General features: G+C 46.5%; 1 protein-coding gene across 4 annotated transcripts in view; it reads right to left on the bottom strand.

The window, feature by feature from the left end:
- The window catches only part of TDRD7 (tudor domain containing 7), a 53,194-nt gene extending 30,699 nt beyond the window's left edge, over window positions 1-22,495 (bottom strand). For 2 of the 4 annotated variants that reach the window (XM_075931199.1, XM_075931198.1), the window contains exons 1-5: window positions 22,360-22,495; window positions 19,927-20,139; window positions 17,337-17,478; window positions 12,692-12,902; window positions 4,159-4,244 (exon numbers count right to left, since the gene is read on the bottom strand). In XM_075931199.1, coding sequence (XP_075787314.1) covers window positions 4,159-4,244; window positions 12,692-12,902; window positions 17,337-17,478; window positions 19,927-20,133 — 646 coding nt within the window. In that variant the 5' untranslated portion in view covers window positions 20,134-20,139; window positions 22,360-22,495. Of the gene's footprint in view, window positions 1-4,158; window positions 4,245-12,691; window positions 12,903-17,336; window positions 17,479-19,027; window positions 19,883-19,926; window positions 20,140-22,359 lie in introns of those variants that run through there. The other 2 variants (XM_075931200.1, XM_025186138.2) reach the window with 2 other exon arrangements.
- Between the last annotated feature and the right edge of the window lie 209 nt (window positions 22,496-22,704).

The raw sequence follows: 22,704 nt of genomic DNA on the forward strand, positions 1-22,704 counted from the left end.
GGATGCTCTCTTTCGAAAAAGTAGATCGCTTTTCCAATGCGCTTTTGCCGTGTAGACGCTTTCTTTCAAAAGAAGTTTTTTCAGAAGATCTCTTCCAGGAAAGCTTCTTCCGAAAGAAGCCTATGTCTAGACATAGCCCCAGGAAGCTCAGGGGAAGCTGAGTGTACAGGAAAGCTGGCCTGCATGTCCTTACGTGTGTGAATGAGAGACCAGGTGTGCGCCACACTGCACATACTGGTTCCAGGCTAGCCTCATTGATAAGAAGGCCCACACTGGATATCCTTTGGGGTTGGAGAATGTCCTAAAGCAGATGCTGTAGGTCCTGAACTTCCTCCAACCTGATTTCCAGGTCCACAGCCACTCTTGGTAGCAAATCCTGATATTTCCAGTGACTATCCAGCGAAGAGATCTGGGAGAGGAATGATGACATCCTGCAACAAGGATGTGCTGGTATTAAGGATCCTAGATCTCTTCTAACGGGATCCACAGATCATTGGTAGCTGTTTGCAGCAGCTCCTGACACTGCCAGTGCTCGTCCAGCAGAGACGGTGAAGGAGCAGCTGATTCCTCAGGAGTCAAACTGTCGGTACCTCTGGATCCAGTTCTGGTTCTTTCCTCCTTTTATACCAATGGAACAGGTGGGCAAGAGGAGTGGAACAGTGCAACTTTTGAGAAGAGCCTAGATGTCTGCATCTCATGGTCCCCAATAAGGCCAGAGAAGGGGGAGCATATCAGTTGTGGTGGACCTCAAGGGAACTGGAACCACTAGTGGGGTCATATCCAGAAGAATGAAGAGTGTAAATGGGGCTTAACTGTCTCTGAGGATACCAGTGACTGTGGGGTTATCTCCCTGACTCATCCAAAACGGAAAGCTATTCTAGCAGTAGTGCAAGTCTCACTGGTACCCAGGCACTCAGACAAAATGGTTCACTGGACTGACGCAGACTCCTCCTTTGATTTAGGACACCCCTCAGAAGGCAGGGCCAGAAAGAAGTGGAGCCTGTGGATAAGGAATACAATCTCCAGACTGTATGTAAATTTCAGCATGCCCTGGTGTCAGAGGGGTTCTGACATTCAAGGCTGAAGGACCAAGTGCATCGGCAGCTGGCGGATGGTCTTTAGATGAATGAGGCAGGTACTGACAATATATTCCAACTAGCACACTTACTGAACTGCTGAATTTCTGTTCTTACATTTCACTGTGGAAGTGACCGAAGGAATGGACAGATCTTTCTTTTTAAGCTTCTCTCTCCAACCTGGGTGTCTTCAGTGGAGCCAGTTCTTCAAGTTGTGTACCTGACATCACATCTGACCACAACAGGCTTGGAGTGGAAGCCAGTTTCTTAAAGACAGTCCGAGAATGGGCCATATCAGAGAGAGGTCTCAGCCTTCCCCACGAGGTGCTTTCCTAGGCTTTTCCTGAGCTGCTCAGGCTCTGGGTGGGAGGCAGCAACAGATATGCACTCTGCAGAGATACGTACCTCACCCAGACAATACAGGAAACGCTGATAGTCATCACCGATGGAGGTAGAGCAAAGGCAGCAGATGCAAGTCTTAGATCTTGGGACTCTGAACATAGTCCTGGAGCCAGGGAGAGGTCCCAACAGTGGGGAGGGGAAGGGGGGCCAGGAAATCACTCTATACTATAACCTTTTAACCACCAACTATTAAGCAAAGAAATAACTATTTACAACTGTTCATTTGTGCAAGTTACACAAGGAAAAGGACAAAGGACAAGTACATCTCAGGTCATACAGCAGTAAGAAGGAACTGGAGAGGCCTCAACACACACTGCCTCTTACATTTTCAGTCAGGAGCACGAGGAGAGCTACTGTGCATCTGTGGGCCTTTGAAGACTTTCCAGACTCAGAGGCACGGCGTGCGTGCGTGCGTTCCCACGTGTGGGCTATATACAGAGCTCATCACTTAAGAACCGTGTTTCCCTCCTCCCACTGAACGTACTGGCCATATACCAATGATGATTTGGAAACCCTCATCCATGCAAACACGAGCAATAATCTCAGGCTGTGTTAAACGGGGTGGTCAAGTCAGGAAGAGAAATCTCCAGGATGGGAAGGCAGCAATCGATGAGTCAGCAAGGCGGCTCTCTCCACTCTTGCATTAGCACTGAGGCAGTGCCCCAGGATGAATGATGGGGTACTGCTCTGCAGTAATTAAGTCTTTTGTACTAGGCATGAAAGTGAGACTCTGGCCATAGATAACTATTAAAGTGATCTATGCTTGTCAAAACAGATGTGACCAACTGTATAGGAACTTGCACATCTTTCTTTGCACTGAGTTAAATTTGTGCAAAAACCCGTAAATGCCAGTGTTAATCCATCCACCTTCATCTCTTCCTTTGCTTCAGAAGAGCTTTATATCCATGCACCTAGCAACAAAGCCTACAACCTCAGGGAGGCAGTGTTCAGAGCAAGCCAACAGATGGTTGAAACATTTCTGCCAGGTATGTAGCAGTTAAACAATTGGGAGACACGTGCAATTTGCTGAAGAAATAACGTAGTGACTCTGGGGCCCACGCTACTAGCTACTCATTCAACTGTGGTTCCAGAACTAAGTCCTGATTATAATCAGACTCTGAAAACTTCGTGTTTAAGTCGGGGTGGGGAACCTCAGGCCCAGGAGCCAGATGTGGCCCTTGGCTTGCCTGGATCCGGACTCTGAGGCTCAGTGAGCCTTCATTGGTGCTGCAGCCCCCCTGCTGCCGTCCTGGGGGCTGGAGCACACAATCTACTAGGCTGGGCCCCCCAGGTTCTGGTGTGCAAGAGTAACGTGGGGAGTATCTTTCTCCTCACTCAGGCCGCAGTGAGGGATTTCCCCCCGCCCCTACTTACTGGGTGCGGCCCCCCCCATCTGATTTTTTTGTAGGTCAGTGGTCCTGGACCCAAAAAATGTTCTCCACCCCTCATTTAAGTCATAATATCCTTAGTATTATTCAAAGAAAATTATAGTAAGAGGCACCTACAAAAGGATGGGGTCTAAATTAGCTGTTACCACTCAAGACAGATCTTGGGAGTCATTGTAGACAGTTCCCTGAAAAAAAAACTGCTCAAGGTGCAGGGGAAAAAAAAAAAAAAGGATAATGCTAGGAATCATCTGGAAAGGGATAGACCAAAATCATGACAAGCCCATACCTTGCATACTGTGCAGAGCTCTGGTTGTGTAATCTCAAAAGTATCAGAATTTGAAGGGCAACAAAAGTGATTGGAAGTCAGGGACATCTTACATACAATGAGATATTAAAAAGACTGGGACTGTTCAACTTAAACCCTGTAATTTACTTCTTCCCAAAAAATAACAACGAAGGGGGGGGGGTCACCCAATGAAATTAATAGACGAGTTCAAAATAAGCAAGTACAGTGAAATCTTTGTCATCCGGCACTCCTGGAAAATGAGGGTTGGTGGTAACTGAATATGTCAGATAAAGATTATTACTCTGCCCCGTTCTCTATTGACAAACTTGGCTCCCGGCAGCTCGAGGCAGGCTGAGGGAGGGGGCGGCACCTGCTTGGTGACAGCTGGCAGTGCCAGCAATCCCTGACAGGCATGCGTGCCAGAAGATGTGGCAGTATTGTGGTTGGGGGCAATGCCGGTTAATAGTGTGTCTGGTAACAAACCTTTCACTATACTTCATACCAGGCACAGTCAAACTGTGACACTCGTTCCCAGGGAATGTTGAAGGCCAAAAATGTAACAGGGCTCAAACTTCATGGAAAGTAAGCCCATCAATGGCTAGTACCAAGATGGCCAGGGATGCAACTCCATGTTCTAGGTATCCCTAAACATCCAGTTACCAGAAGTTGGGAATGAGCAACAGGAGTGGATCAACTGAAATTGCACCGTTCTGTTCATTCCCTCTGAAGCATCTGGCATTGGCCACTGTCAGAGACAGGATCTTAGGCTAGACAGACCATTGATTTGATCCGGGATAGCTGTTTTTATGTTTCATTAGTTTAAGTTTTTTTTTTAAATAACTACATTACCAATTAAGCAGGCTTCCTCAGAACAGAGATTGGGTGGTATACTGGCTTTATCAGTCTCTCACCTCTTAAAAGTATTATTCTATGTACAAAATAAAAGGCTATAAACACAGTTCATGTTATGAATACATGCATAACCCAAAGTGACAATTCCACATACCACTTGAATCCACTGATGAGCTTCTGGACAGATGCACTTGAAGTTCTTTCTGAAAGCGTGGTGGAAGAGTTAACCTTTTTTCAGGCCTGAAAGATCAAAGGAAACTTCTTTAACTATTTCTAGTCTAACCAGTATTACATCTACTTGAGAAAATTCTATAAAATAGTCATTTGTTTATAGTTCTCTTTATTTAAGGTTAGAATTAAGGTAGCAGCCTCATTTAACTTTAGAAGATGGATTAAGAGTTCTGTTTGGAGACAATCTCTTGTGGCTGTCAAGTTCAGACAGCAAGAGAAAGGGAATTCACAGTTATTTTTAGAAGGGAGAAAAGAGGAATGAAAGTTACTCAGAAAACTGTGGTACTCTGAAGAACCATGTTGGGAAAATTCACAAATCTCAGTTCACTGGGACAAAAGGCAGGAGCTTCCCGAGATTAAACTGTTAATTCTAGCAGGGAATGTTTCACATCACCCTGACGCTGATTGGGCCAGGCAAAACTGCTATCCCCACCTCTCCTCAAAAGTATTCCCTCATGTTCTCAAGCTTCTGTTAATAACCTCTCCCGAGGGAGGCTCAAACTGTCGATATCAAGATCAAAGGTGGATATTGTCTGGGACACAAAAGATGCTTGCACTTGATATTTATTTTATTTTATGTATTTAAATATTTTTACCCCACCTTTCTATTTAAAATATTCAAGGCAGCTTACCACAATACAAATACAGGCAGTCCCCGACTTACGCGGATCCGACTTATGTCGGATCCGCACTTATGAACGGGGCTTTCTCACCCCGGAGGTCGAGGTGGCGGATTGCTACCTGCGAGCTCCGGGGCGAGAAAGCCCCGTTCGTAAGCTGCTCCGGTGCCCCTGGTCTGCTGGAGATCGTCTCCAGCAGACCAGGGGCACCGGGCGGGTTCCCGCGCTTCTGAGGCTTTGCCAGAGCAAAGCCTCAGAAGCGTGGGACCCCGCCGCGGCTGCCGCCTCAGTCCCAGTGCCTGTGGTCTGCTGGGGACCGTCCCAAGCAGACCACAGGCACCGGGACTGAAGCCGCAGCCGCGGCGGGGTCCCGCGCCTCTGAGACTTTGCCAGAGCAAAGCCTCAGAGGCGTGGCACCCCGCTGCCGCTGCGGCTCTGCTCCCCGTGTCCCTGGTCTGCTGGGGGGGGGGGCGCAGCTAGTGTGCCCCCCCCCAGCAGACCAGGCTTTTGTTTTGGACCCTGGGGCAGAGCAGCTGGGGCGCTGCCGATTGGTGCTGCAGCGCCGCTCTGGGCACTACTGGACCAACCCGGCAGCACCCCAGCTGCTCTGCCCCAGGTCCTGATTCAGCCGCTGCTGGTCAGTTTCAGCAGCGGCTGAATCAGGACGCCTGGGGCAGAGCAGATGGGGTGCTGCTGGGTTGGTCCAGTAGCACCGAGGAGCGGCGCTACTGGAGCAACCCAGCAGCACCCCAGCTGCTCTGCCCCAGGCATCCCCAAGTCAGCTTCTGCTGAAACTGACCAGCGCTGACTACAGGAAGCCCGAGGCAGAGTTGCTCTGCCCCGGGCTTCCTGGAATCAGCTGCTGATCAGTTTCAGCAGCAGCTGACTTGGGGTTCTTAAGTTGAATCTGTATGTAAGTGAGAACTGGCGGTCAGTTTCAGCAGCGGCTGAATCTGGACGCCAGTTCCGACTTACATACAGATTCAACTTAAGAACAAACCTACAGTCCCTATCTTGTACGTAACCCGGGGACTGCCTGTATATAAAAATTTAAAATATGAGACCCCCAGAGAGACAATCAGCTAAAAACATATAGAGAGGAGGAACACAAACTCAAACATTAATAAAAGCACGAATAAAAAAGGTGGCTTTAGCCTGACGCCAAAACAACACTAGCGTTGGCGCCATGCGAATATCCTGAGGAAGAGAATTCCACAGCCTAGGAGCAAAAGCTGAGTATGCCCTGTTCCACGGTGATGTTTATCTTATCTCCACAAGTGGGGGAACACGAAGCAAAGCCTCCCCAGCTGACCTCAATCCCCAGGCAGGTTCATATGGTAATCTCATGAAATAAGCACATACTGGACTGTATTCACATAGAGCAATCAATCTCATCTAACACCTACAGTTAGCTGAACACAAAGTTAAAGCGTTCATTGTTAATGCATTATCACATACCTGTCAGTAGGGCAGGAAGCTTTGGAGGTGGGAGGATGGGGAGGGCTGAAGCCCAAGCCTGCAGCTTCCTGTGCCTTGAGGGGGGCTGGAGCCACAAGCAGGACTGAAGCCCAGAGCCCCCAGCCCATGCTCTATATTTTAAATGTACAGAAAACCTCAATACTATTTAAATAAACGGTATTCTAATATTGCTTAACACTGACTAAAACTGATCAATTGACATTTTTTAAATCTCATGATTAATATTTTTAAGCCACTTGACAGCCATAATTAATATACACAGGCAGACTGTGCTATATTTTTCCATACCTCTTACTGATTTAGGGAAAAATCCCAACTTCCAAGCAAGCTGCAGATGCTCAACACATCTCAGAATTTGGCCCTTTGTCCATATATCCAGTACACTGCATTCTCACAAACGTGTTCTTACAAAGATGTACATTTCACTAGTTTTGCCACTACACATTTAATATAGCTAAAGTTTTGGACAGCGCCTACAAACTGGATGAGAAATTGGGCATACATTTAAACAGTCTCTCTCTTGCAGATACTAGTAACCTTGACAACGTGCATCTCAGAAGCTGCTTCTGAGAGAAACAGTTCCACAATTCTGGGGGACCAGTGGAAAGCACCAGCAAGCAGGCTGTGCTAAAGGGAGTTCTGATACAATATTGCGCATTGCCTTGAGGGATCACTCAGTGCCAGTAAGTATCCAGTGGAGCTGTCTCTGCCAATGGTAGGGGGTTTGCTTACCCCGTATTTTGATTGTATGGCATTAGAGTGACAAAAATAATGAAGCTGGAACAGAAGTTCTAGAAGAAGCAGAAGGAAGGTGGAGAGAGAAGGGTGAAGGAGAGATGTAGGAGATAAAGAGTCAGGAGTGGTAACCGGAGAAAGAAGAGAGGAGAAAAAGGACGACTTACCATGAACTTCAGATAAATGAGCAAGGAGGCCGTGGTGGTAGAGGAAGCAGCATGTTTGTGGGAAAAAGCATAGGTGGGGGAAGAGAGAGAAGATGTAGTTGATGGGAGTAAGAAAAGGGAGAGGTGAGTCCTTTAATTAGGGATTGAACCCTCTACACAATGACACCTCATGCAATCAGGACTCTCGCCCAAACACTTATGGCAGCTGGGGGAAAAGGGTCACTCACGGGCATAAAGCTGTTATATGAGCAACAGCCTTGAAGCCAGGAGAATGAGCAACAGGCCAGTACAGAGACCTGTATCCAAACCGGGGATAAATAACCCCATTGTAGTAAAGCACTGTTCTAAACTGGACAAACACTGCACTAGACTAAAATCTAACACAACAGGTATTACATACACTAAAAGAGGGAAGACTCCCAAATACAAGCACCGAAGCAAATGCCCCTTGCGGTAGGAAGGCATCAAGGAGGTTCTCAAGCAGCGTGGCCCTTTATGCCACCATGCAGTGACACGAGGCACCAGAGGGCACGAGTACTGCACAGGGAAAATATTTCCAACAACTATGCGTGAGGCATGCACATACCAATGGTGGAATGGGGATATGTGCAATCATTCAAAGAAAACATAAATGGAATGCCCGGCTACCGTATGGGAACTAAATAAACGGAGCTCATTTAAAGCAGGCAGCAATCAGTGCTGGAGGAGGATCAGCTGCAGAGGCTATGTCTACACTGCAACTACAACCTCACACCACCTCACTAGGCTCGGGCTAAGACTGTTTTATTACAGACCAGATGTTCTGGCTCAGGCTCTAGAAGCCGAGACCTGGAAGGGTCCCAGAGCGGAGGCCGCTGCCCAAACCCAGTCTTCTACATTGAGCTTATGCAGCCCCTTAGCCCAGGACATTTGAGGGCACTAAGGGCTGTGCAGACACACACACAGTTACCAAATTTTAGGGGAGCCAGCTGAGGAATGACGTCCATGATTTTAAGGATGTTCCAAATGTTGTAGCAAACACCCTGGGGACATGAGGAGGACTGATGACCTTTTCAACTTCGCTTCTCTCACGTTACAACTTAAGTTTTCAGAGGTGAATTGCAAATTCTTGCTCAAAGGAATTGGAGCAATAGCCACATCAGTCTACATACAGTAAAAGCAATACCGTGTCATTAATAAAAACACCGATAACGAGCTAACTCCAAATCTAATTCTAAATTCGTTGTGTTCCTTACCACTTACACTTTATAAAGGTTTATAAATGCAAAAGCTATGCCCTGGCATGTTCAGACCATGTGAATTTATGAACTTTCTTTCCATATTTCTAAGAAGAGTTTCTGCTACATATTTTGGAGCAGCTCTCCAGCAGGTGGCACTAGTACTCCATATTGTTGACCTATAACCCTATCTTACCCTGCTGTTTGGTATTTGGATGACAAATTAGGTGATAATGCTGACAGCATTATGCTTATTAGAGTGAAATATGCTGGAAAGCAAGAAGGAAGTTTAAAATCAGAGCATTGGGCTTTGCTATAGTATAAAAGATAATGTTGAGAGTAGTTGGCCTAACAATTAGTTGAAACAGTCCTAAGGGTTTGACCCAGCTTCAAAGAACGATGTCACAGCGTAAGTGCACAAAGTTAACCACAGAGAAACAGGTTCATGCATAATTATGTTTTTTTAAAAATGGAGTTTTTGGTGTTTCTGAAACTAGAGGGTTGCATCGATTCACATGATTAAAAATTAGCTGGTGCAAATAGCTTGTGTTAATCCCTCTCATGGATAAAAGGCAAAGCCCAGGCTGTGTTACATTCAATGAAATGTGTTATTTCCATTGTTTTCATCTATAAACACACAAAATCCTATGTTAAAAGAACGTTAATATGGTAAAGTCAAGCACTCAAGTTAGGAAAGGGCAGAATGAAGAATGTTCATGAAACCTTTAATTCCGCCCCCTCATGCATAAGCATTATGACAGTCTTTAATATCATGATTACCACATGCTATTTTTCCCATAAGACCCTCTGCCTCACTCAGAGCGCAGGACAGACAATCCTCACTGAATGTGTAATCATTTCATATTGTTTATGTGTGTGCCCTTGTGGTCCCAGGCTTTTGCCCATTCCCCTCATGATGATCCTCTCTGTCTTGTTCTAGTTATTTTCTCCATGCTTAGCCAATCTGCCTTCTCCTCCAGCCTCGCCATCCGAATCCTAGCCCCTCGCCCCCACTATCGGATACTTTGTCCAGACAGTCTCCATTCCTCCTTTCTAGATCCTCAGGCAGTAAGTTTCTCTGTCCTCCATCCAAGTCCTGGCCTCCAATTGTCTTCCCACCTCCTCCTGGCCCCTCATGCCCATTCCAGTCTCCTTGTCCATCCATGCATCTCTTGTGTCAGCCTCCTTATCTTGGCAATTCGGTTTATCTTTCCAGTTCCCCTCACTCCAGTCCCAGGCTTACCAGATTCCATCCTAACCTATTGCTTTGCCTTGCACTCTAGTCTAGCCTTCTCCAACTGAGGACAGGCAGCTGACTCCTCCCAACTTCCTGGGCTCCAGCAAGCAGTCACTGAAAACAGGATAAAAAACTGCCTGATCTTGGCTCTGGTGCCCAGCTCCAGGCCAGCCCAGAGCAGTGGTTACAGAGAGAGTCAGAGGTGTCCCTGTAGCCCTGGACCAAAGCATGGCCAGTCACCCTGTGGGGATAGGGTATTCAGTCTCTGGTCAGTCCTAGAAGTTGTGATGGGCTGGAGCACGCTCACCGTGGATAGAATCTGAGATTTTATCTAACTTCTAAAAAGGCTGACCACGTGAACATTTTTTCAATGGATTGTAACTTTACCAAGTGTGGGCAGATTGTTATGGTAAGAACAGAAGACAACCCCTTGCCCAAAGTCAAGTTCCTGACCCAAACACAATGGCATACAACTTTTCAAAAACGGTTTATATTTATTTTAAACACTGACAAGACAATTTGTTTTCCCCTGACATTCCTGGAAACAACTCAACTGTTAGGGTTAAAAAGAAAATCCAACACACCACCACAAACAAAAAGCCCGGCGTGAGGCAGACACCCAGCATAGGAAATTCCAACTTTAATGGTTCGTTTTGGCAAAGTTGTGAGCAACTGAAAACAATGTCTTATGTGATCTCCCAGGCAACTTCAACAGATGGTGATAGCAGTCTTGCCTACAAAAATGCTACAGCTGACATGACAATCTCCGGGTGCACTTTACAAACAGCAGAGCCTACACAAGTTCACTATGTGGCTCTCTGCATGGACCTTAAAGCAAGAGTCGGGATTAGATAGTTTCACTCTTCAGAGAGTGAAACCCTAACTGCTGATGGTTTCTCTGTTTCCCTGACACACACGACTTGCATAAGCAACCTGAATTGATAAATTCTTGTGAGTTTTGAGTAAGATTAAGCTGCCATACTGATATGTATGGTTAATGTTTACGCCTTAGCAGAAAGTAGCATACAACTCATTTTGCTTGATGTTAATGCTTAATTATAAACTAACCAAGTTATACATGGAGGATTATCAAAGTAATCAAAGCTATTCTGAGGCTAAGTCCCACCACAATGATGGGCCGAGGATATTCTCTGTATCATCATCTGATGACCCAGTTCAGCAATAAACATGACATAAAGAGAAGTGATGGTGCAGCAGTTATTTTAGCCAAGTTGGATTTTAGATAGCCAAAGAATAGCTGAAAACCAATATATAATGCTAGTCCAGCAAAAACAGCAAAGAACCCTCATTTGAATTCATCCAGATCTGGCCATGCAGTTGCTGGATTCAAGTGCACAAAAACTAAACCAAAAAAGGCATTGTACTGCATTAAAAACATATCAGCTTTTAACAGTTAGCTTTTCCTTTTCAAATGGTTCATTTGAATTCTCAGCTTTCAGAGCCAGTTCAAGCCACAGCATTCAAGCAAAAACACCATTAGTCTCTAGCTGTCTGACAGTGACCCCAAAAGATGAACGAGCATTGTTTCCTATGAAGAAGGTTGTAAGTCAATTTTCATGCTAGTTTAGCAGAAGACTCAAAATTGTGGTAGATACATGCACATTTCATGTGGTGGTTTTGTAACAGCAGAATGAAAGAATGGAAAACTGAAAAGGTTGACTTTTTTCAGTTTATATGCTCTTATTACAATTTTAAAATCTATTTCTATGCTCATACTGCAGTGCACTTTCATAGACTATCAGTATGTACTGACAATATCATGGAGCAATTACTAGGATAATACTGTAATTTCTGATTGACAGACGCTCCCATTTTTATTTGCAATCTTCCCAGCCACACTTCTAAGTACTGAAGTAAAACTGATATTTCTATAGTGCAACAGCTACTACATATATATGGGTTCTTCAAATACAGCTATCAGTTATCATCCTATACAGAGATTAAAGATACACATTTAAAATTCCAGCACTAATTTATTGCCTAATTTCCAGAGGTACCAATTTCAAGAGGTGATATGAGTCATCCATACCTCTGAAAATGTTAAATTTTCACTAATTAGAAATACGCATATGTCCACAAAGTTACCAATATGACCTATCTTCATCTTAGTGCTATATTTCCATTGTGTCCCCAAAGTGTTAAATACAAACGAACAATCTACTCTTTACTCTTGTGCATATTAAAAAAGCTACCTTGAGTAAGCATAATCATTTGAAGTCTAAATGTTTTCACAGCAGCATGCATAGATTAGAGCATAGTTCTAGTTGAGGTCAGAAAAGACATCTGGCAAAGGGAAGAGGACCAAACGAACCTGACTTCTATTTCTAGGCTTTGCCACTGACTCACTAAGTAACCTTGAGCAATTCAGACCGTTTCTCCTCTATAAAATGGGGGTAAATAATACCCCTTCCTATTTTTGTAGTGCACTGAGAGATCTATATATGAAATCTTAAATCTGCACCCTGTATATAATCCTAGCAATATGTTTACTTTTTGACAATACAACTTCATTCTTCAGAGTACTTTGCTCGCTCCAGCCTTCCTGTTCTAACTCCATCAGAATTATTAACTATGTACCTACTGCTGAATCTTTTACATCTAATTATGCTTAAACAGGACAACAATCAAGCCAGGTTCTCATTCTTAGACTCTCTTTGCAAGACTGGAAAATAGCAGGATGGAATCCTCTCTTGTATTTCTTGGCAATTTTAAGCCACACTCCCAAACTATAATTCACTTCCAACACAAAACACGGCATATTAAGATAGTGGCATTGTGAAACAGAGGAGAAAGGTGAACTGCAAGAGTATTCTGGTACAATCTCACTTGGTCAGAATTGTTGCACTTAGATTTATTTTTAAAAGTTTCAGAAATGTAGCCAATTCAACTGTTCCCTGAATGTCCACAATAAGAACTTTCAGCCTGTGGATTTTGTTTTTTGTTCAGCACATTTTATAACTATTATACTATACACACTGACCTGTTAATCATTGTGACATGCCTCTGCATTAGAACCTCTTTGGATAGTCCACTTCCAGGTGCTGGGAGCAAACCATAGTGAGCTGTTTCTATGCTGGGTTTCACAATTCCATAAAAGCTTCCTTTACTTTTTGGCAAGGGGGGTGTAGGCCTTCTGCTCCCTTCTGGTGTGGCCCTTAATCCTGGCTGTCTCAAAGTTGCTTTTGGCTTTCCTATAACATGGGCAGATATATAAAAACCAGAAAAGGGTGTTATAATCTCAATCGGAAAAGTTCCCTCACCCAAGCCTATGCTTTACCAATGGTAAAAATATATCTCTACAGAAATTAAGCTTTTAATGCTCATTTTTTAAAACTTTTTAAATCTCATGCCTAACATGTTCATTCATAGTCACAATCTTTGAGCAATCAAGATCCAGCAAAACCACCATAACAGATATCCCTCATCCAAAAGCAGAGCAAGATTAGTTAGGTAGTTAATAGGGAAATAAATGATGTGCTGTATTTTGGTGAGAAGTCAAACCAATTCCAGGCTAACATTTTTGTGGAATGTGGGCTACCATATATCATTACAGCCAGCATGGCTATGGATTCAGCGGTAGCAGGTTTAAGCAAACCATTTCCTCAGACAATATGTAACTGCTGGCTTCAAGAAAATGCTCTTGAACCTTTGTATCTGTTAAAAAAGATTCTTTCCTCTAAAAACGATTTAACAACATTACGTGCTACCCATAAAACATAATTTTTACTGAAACTTCTCATTTTACTCCATTTTGAGACCATGTCAGCTTTTGGAGGGAGGAAATATTCCTAAGACCTTTCAAAGTGCTATTCTACTGCAGTACTGCTGGCAATGCTCCTCTTAATGTAACCTAATATGCCGTTAGCCTTCTTGGCTACAAAGGCACACTGTTGACTCATATCTAGCTTCTCATCCACTGTAATCCCCAGGTCACTTTCTGCAGAACTACTACTTAGCTGGTTGGTTCCCAGCCAGTAACAATGCTTGGGATTCTTCCGTCCCAAGTGCAAGACTCTGCACTTGTCCTTGTTGAACCTCATCAGATTTCTTGCGGCCCAATCCTCCAATTTGTCTAAGTCACTCTGGACCCTATCTCTGCCGTCCAGTGTATCTACCTCTCCCCCCAGCTTAGTGTCATCTGCAAACTTGCTGAGGGTGCAATCCAACCCCTCGTCCAGGTCATTAATAAAGATATTGAACAAAACTGGTCCTAGAACCGAATCCTGGGGCACTCCACTAGAAACTGACCGGCATCCTGACATTGAGCCGTTGATCACTACCCGCTGGGCTCAGCCTTCTAGCCATCTTTCTATCCATCTTACCGTCCATTTATCCAATCCACATTCCCTTAACTTTCTGGCAAGGATATTGTGGGAGACCATATCAAAAGCCTTGCTAAAGTCAAGGTGTATCACATCCACTGACTTTCCCATGTTCACAGAGCCAGTTACCTCATCATAGAAGCTAATCAGATGTGTCAGGCAAGACTTGCTCTTTGTGAATCCATGCTGACTATTCCTAATCACTTTCCTTCCTTCCAAGTACCTCAAAATAGATTCTTTAAGGATCCCTTCCATGATTTTAAAGTCACATCTTCATAGTTTTATTATTGCTATTAACATTTAAGTATAATTAAATAATTATTCAAAACCCAATTACTGCATTATTTTTCATCTACATGCTTCAAATGCTACTAGTCTATAGGTCGTAAAAGCTTTAGCGATTGAATGAAATGATGGGGACTAATCATTCAAGAGAGATCTTGGAGTCTTTGTGGATAGTTCTCTGAAAACGTCCACTCAATGTGCAGCGACAGTCAAAAAATCCTAACATTCTGTTTGCCTCATTAAGAAAAGGATAGGGAACATGACAGAAAACGTCTTATAGCCTCTATGTAAATCCATTGTATGTCTACATCTTGAATATTGCATGCAGATGTAGTCACCTCATCCAAAAAAAGATATATTGGCATTGGAAAACAGTTCAAAAAAGGGCAACAGAAATGATTATGGGTATGGAACACCTGGCCTAGGAGGCGCTATTAAGACGACTGGGGACTGTTCAGCTTGGAAAAGAGACAACTAAGTAGGGAATATGACAGATCTATAAAATCACAACTAGTGTGGAGAAAATGAATGAAGAGTTAATTTACTCCTTCCCATAACACAAGAACTAAAAAAAAAAAAAAAAAAAAAAAAACAACCTGGTAAGTTCCCAGAGGATAGATCCATAATGATTATTAGCAGGGCTCGCCAGCCGCACGGTTCTGCGAGCTGTGCATGTGCAGCTCGCGCAGCGCCGGCTGCGCCAGCTTGTAATCTACTCGCCACGGACGAGTAGGTTACACGATTTGTTGAGCCCTGGTTATTAGCCAGGATGGGCAGGGATGGTGTCCCTAGCCTGTCAGAAGCTGGGATTGGATGAAATCACTTGATTCCCTGTTCTGTTCATTCTCTCTGGAGCACCTGGTATTGGCCACTGTTGGCAGACAGGACACTGGGCTAGATGGACCTTTGGTCTGACCCAGTGTGGCCGTTCTTATGTTCTCTCCCCCCCCCCCCCCACCTTTATCCTAATATTTGAGGTAGCAAATGGTTAATTCTACTTCTCTAGATCTTTTGGCTCACAGGCATTACAGCTCCTTGGCACAAGGCTGGCAGAAGAACCCTAACTCTTTAGGTACCCCTAATAGCTGCTGCATGACAGCTTCTGAACATCCCAGCCAGCACACCTTCCATTGATTAGGGATGTGTGACGTAGTGGGGGTACTTGCTGGGCTGTGGTGACCTCTGCTGTCTGGAGCAAGACCCAGCAGGGAAAACCTCATTATGCAAAGGTGACTCAAAAACATGTCTGACCTGCGGCCCCCCCATGAGGAGAAACAAAGGAAGGTGGATGCTGCCCTGGCTGTGGGCAGGGCTGGAAGAGGGGGAGTTAGTTCCTGGCTGGAAGGCAGGGAAGAAGGCGCTGGGGAGGGGGCTGGGACTCCCCTATCTCAAGGGGGCACTGAGGTCTCTTAGCCCCAGTTCCTGTAACCAGATTACATCTGTGCTGCGCTGTGCTGGAGGAACAATAAACAACCTCCATTCTACTGGCTGGTGAAGTCTGTTCATGCCATTTCGGGGTGCAGGAGATGGGAAAATCCCGACGCGTCGTCACAGGATGTTAAAACTGTTAATTGTTTAAATGAAAGCACTTAACCAGTTAACCATTTTACCGTAAGTGCAGCCGCCTGGCTCACTACCCAGCTCCAATGCAGTCAGGGGTCCCATCAGCCTGGTGCGGCTGGTTGCCACTGGAGTTCACTGGCCAGGACAAGTTAACTGCTAAGCATACTGAAAGTCTAAGAGGGGTAGCAGTGTTAGTCTGTAACTTTAAAAAACAAGAAGTGGTCCTGTAGCACCTTAGAGACTAACAAATTATATATAACAACTCACTTCCACACATCTGAAGTGCATTGGGCCCATGAAACTATATATGTTTTTTTTTTTTTAGTCTCTAACATGCTACAAGACCACTTTTTTGGGGGTAAACTTTATGTTTACCAGTTAATTATTTGATATCCCTCTCACTGACTAGAATAAAAGCTCCCAAAAATAAATTCAAGTTCATGAATGCTAGCCCAAAAGTTGCATTTCAAGTACAAGAAAAACCTCCCAACTACTGGGACACATACAAGCAAACTGAACATCCTACAAGATTGTATCTTCAGTGATGCAATTACAAAGCAAACTATTTTCCTACCTCTAAGGCCCGCTATAAAGGATTCACTCTCAGGATACAAAGCTTGAATGATGTCTTCAGGGGAAGTGAAAAAAACAGAAGGGACTCTCAAGGACAGAAGGGACTCTCTCGATCATCTAGTCTGATTTCCTGTAATAGATCCATAACCTCTGGCTAAGTTGCTGAAGTCCTCCAGTCATGATTTAAGGACTTCAAGTTCCCAAGAATCCACCATTTGCTCTAGTTCAAACCAGCAAATGGCCTGCACCCCATGCTGCAAGGAGAGCAAAATAAACCTTGGCATCTTGGCGAACCTGAGCTGGAGTGAAATTCCTGCCTGTCCCCACACCAGTTAGATTTAGAGCCTGCACATGTCAGTGAGGTCCACTAGCCAGACATCTGGGAAATAATTTACTAAAAATGTAAAATTAGTTCTATGCTCACACTGCAATGCCAAGGGAAACACTTTCATGGACTATAGTAGTATCTTGGAGCCCTCCCTATCTAGTGTCCAATCTCCAGCCTATGAAGATATTTGCTATCAGCAGCAGCAAGATGGGCTGCATGCCACTGTGGGCACTCTTATACTAGCGGCAGGTTTTTAACTGCCTTTTAGACATACTCAAAGACAACTATCCTTCAATTGTTTCAGTTACATCACAGCACATTCGTAAGCAAAAGCATTGTTTTCCTATTAACTTCATGTACATTCTTATATACTTCCTCAAAGTACTGGTAAGCACAAATATCTTTCAGAACAGTTTCCTTCGAATGTGAATTGATTAAGAGTGCACACAATTCATTGTAATCAGGAGGTTTAGAAGGGTAAGGCTCTGCCACAACACACGACATTTTTAATGACCAGTATATCATATGGCTGTTTCCAGTTTATCAGCTCTTACCAACTAACGTGAATGGAGCAGTGTTCTTTAACCTCATCTGGCAGTTCACCTGTCGTCCCATTTTTCTTTTTGAACTTCTCTGGCGAGCTACCAGTTGAGCAATTCGCACAGTCTCAGCGCAAGCAACAGCATGGCAAGTCATCTGCTCCGGTGGGGGAGGGGGGGAGAAAATGGGTATAAGGGAAATCAGGTTCAAAGATCTCTGCATTCTATGAAAGAAGTGTATTTCTTACATTTACTTAAACTCATTACCTTTAAATTGTACAAATGCTAACATTTATAGAAAGACTACAATGAGCTTTTTTTTCATGCCCAAGAATCACTGCCTCTCCTTCCATGACCTGCCTTGTGAACTCTGAAAAACCAGCAAACCACTACTGGAAGAGCCCAGGGTCAAGCAGACAGGCACAGAGCCTTTTTACCACAGAGTCCTACACTACAGAATGTCCTACCAAAGGAAACTAGGGTAAGTCCAAACAAACATTGCCAAATTTAAGAGCTGCAGCAAAATTCTTTGCAAATGTGTCTCCTAAATAAGGAAAAGAGATTTTCTAGAGAGCAGAAACTAATGACCAGAGCATGGAAAAGGACTGAAACAGTATGGTCCTCTACGCAGACATTATCCTACTAGTCTGTGTTGTGCTTAAAAGAAGCACCCAGGATCTTTTTCAGGGAGGATAAGGCAACACGCCACATTTATTGAACATACATAGATCAATCCATACTTATATTTTCTCTCTTCTCCTCCTCCTCCTCCTCCTCCCTCCCCCCCCCCAAAAGTTGCTCCCTAACTGCACTGGCCAGGTGAGTTGGATGGGGGAGGGGTGGAGCCAGGCTTCTCCCAATCCGGATCGATGCTCCCATGTTGACAAGACGAAAACCCGGGGTCCCTCTGCAAGACACCCCGCATTCATCCCTCCCATGCAACCAACCAGTCACCACCCTGCCCCTCCCAATGCTCTTCAGAGAGAGCTCCTCCAAGGGCAGGCACTCGCTGTTTGACTCCCAAGGCATCTGTCTGTCCAGTCTTCTTAATAAGCTCTCCTCACAGGCACCGTCCTGGATCCGGCTCCCAGACCCTCTCCACCCCTGCAACTGCTGCTGGAGGTGCTCACCCCCCACTCTCCACTCACCTCAACAGGGCAATCAAGGAAAGGGGAGAGCCCAAAAGACATTTGTCTCTTACAAAATCTATATATAAAAAAGGAAAGTTTCTCTCAACACAAAGCCATAGGAGAAATGCCACAGAGACTCCACAACAACACTCAACAAAGATCCATCCAAAAGGACAAGATCCCAACACAAAATCACATGAGAATGATAATACCACAGGGATCTATCCACATCTGTACATCATCTACCCCAATTTGGGTATGTGATAAGTAAGTAGAACCAAAATCTACCTTCAAGACAGAAATTGCTGTATATGGTCTTTTTAGAAGTGAACGTGTCTCCACACACACTCACGCAGTATAAGAAACAATAAAAGAGATTACGGTAATTCAGTGAACGGGGCTACTACCTCCCAAGTGGAGCTCTCATTTCACAAATTGTTACTTTAAATGACCTAGTTTACCCACTGTCACAGTTCAGGTCAACGGCACCTGAATTTCTACTTCCTTGGTTTACCAAAAGCAATTATTCTTGGCTTCTGGATCCTCAGCCATCCCTTCTCTTGGGCAGAGATCTACCTCTCTCCTGCTTCTTGAAAGGGCATTTTCCAGGCTGCACAGTTCCCTCAAACTGTGGTAACATCAGCAAGTCAGACTACCTAAACAGGCAAGTAGTTGCACGTGGCCTGCTCGGCAAAGGTTTATGAACTGTATAGTCACCTAGCTACCACGGTGCTCTAAGCAAGCACGTTGATTCTTAAGGTGAAAACATTCCAAAGAAGCATTACAAATAATCAGTGTTCTATATGCATGCTAAAAGCTTACCAGAGGTCACGCATCAAGTCTGATGAAGCCTCTGCAGGTCAAAGTCCTCCCAACCCCTACCAGAAAGGATTAGGCCCCCTCATTGACAGATAATCCTGTCCATTTGTTGGATCAAAAAGAAGGTCCTGAATCAGTTTAAACTCAAGTTATTTACTCAAAAGTCCTTTCTTTGTTGGTCTCTGGAAAAATCCAGTCCAAACCAGTATACATGAATTTCTCCAGGTGTTGATACCTTTCTAGAAATGTTGCATCCTAAGTGAATTTGCCTAATTATATCCCCGTTCTTAGTTTCTGAACAGTGGTGGTCTTCCTTCCCCATGCAGGTCAACCCACAATGTCCAAGATGAATACAGTAAAATTAGTCCTAAAGATTTTGCTGGAAACTATTATATTTGTCCCAAACACACATTGTCTCAGAACAAGACTAAGCCACATAATAGATTAAGACACCGACGCTTCCACTATTGCTACCAATGGTAGGAAACACTATTGCTAAACCAAGACTGCGAGATTTCCCTAAAATCATCAGTACAAAGTTAGTCCCACAAACCTTAAAATGAATTCCAAAACCACTTTAACAAGCATCTTGAGAAAAGCTCCCGATTGTATAATTTGTTACAATTCTCATGCCATGGTTATGAAGCTCTTCTTACCTCACCCATTTTATTAATTTCTATTTTGACAACTCCTGGAACTGTCTTCAGGTATCCTTCCAAAGTAGAGTGTCCTAGCTGTTTGAAAGGAATCCAGTCCCCAGTCAAGGATTTGTACTCCCCCTGCAGTCGTGGCAAAGGTATTCCATTTTTATTGGACTGGAGTACAGCTCGAAGCATCTTTGCAACTAGGTCAGCTTCTGGCATCTTTATCTGTAACCAAAAGTGAAAGCTCAAGTGCCAACCATGTCCCCTCTTCCCTTTCCCATCCTACAACCCAAGAAAAGTATTCTTGGGCATTCCTGCATCCTCCTCCCCCTGCAGTTATTTGAAAGGTTGATTAGAGGGAAAGAGAGGAGACTTCTTGGCAGGATGTCACCTAGGCAGTACCCTAACATCTAGCCACCACCTACTAAACACCTGGTAAAATTTTACCTAAGCTAGGCTTTTAGCAATTACAGGCTTCAAGATGTTTAGTATAGTCTAGCTCAGCTCCCTTAGACAGCAAGCAGGGGGTACATATTAGTCTTTGCTTTAGTGGAGGGCAGGGAATAGAGTGTGAAGTTGTCCATTAATGCTCACCAAAGCCTGCAGTAGGACCCCCCTCAAAGGTAGATCTATGTGGATTTTACGGAGACATTAATTAACTGAGATCACAAGGATTACAATGCATTACGCTCTTCAGGTTAAAGACATAGTGAGTTTAAACTCTTAAACATGCCTTTGTCAGAAAAGGGTCTTAGATTTTACTGTTCACATCACACAATTTCTTTTCTAAATGATACAAAATGAAAATATCAGTTTAGGAAGAGGTTTAATGTTTGCTGTTCCTATGAAAATCTAGAGTTGTACTGTACTGAGAGCCATGTAATATATTGTGTAATTAGCATCATTGACATAGGGTTGCTGTATTCTATTTGTTAAAGAGGAAGAACACCTCTCATGGTTTGCTGCACTAGCAGATTTTGCTTCCCAAATTTCTTGGGGCAATAAAAAGATGCCATGTACATACTGTCACAGCTCCTGGGGAGGAAGAGATAGTCAGGAAGAGCTGGACCCAGACAGCTAGACACCAACTGAGGAGATTTAACACTTTAGAGAGTAAAGTGCAAGCGGGCAACAAACCAAGACATTTAGGACAGGTCTACACCACAGAGAAGATAGAACTGCTGCTGTCAATCTTCCAGGGTTCAAATTAGCGGGTCTAGTTAAGACAGCTCATTTGAAGTGAGAGAGGCACTCCGGTCGATGCCGGTAGTCCCGCTGCCACGAGGCGTAACGGAAACCGAAGGAAGAGTGTTCTCCCTGCAACCTCCTGCGGTATGGACAGCGCCAAAAACCCAGCTAAGCGACTTCGACTTCAGCTAGGCAATTCATGTAGCTGAAAGGGTGCATCTTAAGTCAACCTTGTATCCGTGGTGACTGCAGCTTCCCCACAGGAGCCCCACGGGAGGGGGGGTACCCTTCCCCTCCCCCACAGACCGCCCCCCAGACTGCCCAGCCCCCCGGGGGGGAAGGGGGCGAGCTCCCCCCCAGACTGCCCAGCCCCCCCGGGGGGGAAGGGGGCGAGCTCCCCCCCAGACTGCCCAGCCCCCCCGGGGGGGAAGGGGGCGAGCTCCCCCCCCAGACTGCCCAGCCCCCCGGGGGAAAGGGGGTGAGCTCCCCCCCCAGACTGCCCAGCCCCCCGGGGGGAGGGGGCGAGCTCCCCCCCCAGACTGCCCAGCCCCCCGGGGGGGGAGGGGGCGAGCTCCCCCCCCAGACTGCCCAGCCCCCCGGGGGGGGAGGGGGCGAGCTCCCCCCCCAGACTGCCCAGCCCCCCCGGGGGGGGAGGGGGCGAGCTCCCCCCCCAGACTGCCCAGCCCCCCCGGGGGGGGAGGGGGCGAGCTCCCCCCCCAGACTGCCCAGCCCCCCCGGGGGGGGAGGGGGCGAGCCCCCCCCAGACTGCCCAGCCCCCCGGGGGAGGAGGGGGCGAGCCCCCCCCAGACTGCCCAGCCCCCCGGGGGGGAGGGGGCGAGCTCCCCCCCCAGACTGCCCAGCCCCCCCGGGGGAAAGGGGGCGAGCCCCCCCCCCAGACTGCCCAGCCCCCCCGGGGGAAAGGGGGCGAGCCCCCCCCCCCAGACTGCCCAGCCCCCCCGGGGGAAAGGGGGCGAGCCCCCCCCCCAGACTGCCCAGCCCCCCCGGGGGAAAGGGGGCGAGCCCCCCCCCAGACTGCCCAGCCCCCCCGGGGGAAAGGGGGCGAGCCCCCCCCCAGACTGCCCAGCCCCCCCGGGGGAGAAGGGGGCGAGCTCCCCCCCAGACTGCCCAGCCCCCCCCGGGGGGGAAGGGGGCGAGCCCCCCCCAGACTGCCCAGCCCCCCCGGGGGGGAAGGGGGCGAGCTCCCCCCCCCGACTGCCCAGCCCCCCGGGGGGGGGGAGGGGCGAGCCCGGGACTCACCAGCCGGCCCCGCACGGGGCTCGCTGCAGCTGCGGGCGCCTCAGGCGCGGCGCCGCGCCCCCTCCCCGCCTTTTAACGCCGCGCGCGCCCCGCTCCTGCGCATGCGTGTCCGGCCCCGCCCCGCCCCACGTGACCGGACCCGCCCGAGCCTGGCGCGCGGCCTCGCCCCTCCCCGCCGGACAGGAATGGAAAGTGAAAGTGGGGGGGCGGGGCGGGAGCAGAGAGCGGGGGGGGGGGCTGCGCTGGGGGGCGGGGCGGGAGCAGAGAGCGGGGGGGGGCTGTGCTGGGGGGCGGGGCAGGCAGAGAGCTGGGGGGGCAGGGCGGGAGCAGAGAGGTGGGGGGGCT

The sequence above is a fragment of the Pelodiscus sinensis genome, chromosome 6, assembly GCF_049634645.1.
Source record: "Pelodiscus sinensis isolate JC-2024 chromosome 6, ASM4963464v1, whole genome shotgun sequence".
In the NCBI taxonomy this organism is placed as follows: domain Eukaryota; kingdom Metazoa; phylum Chordata; order Testudines; family Trionychidae; genus Pelodiscus; species Pelodiscus sinensis.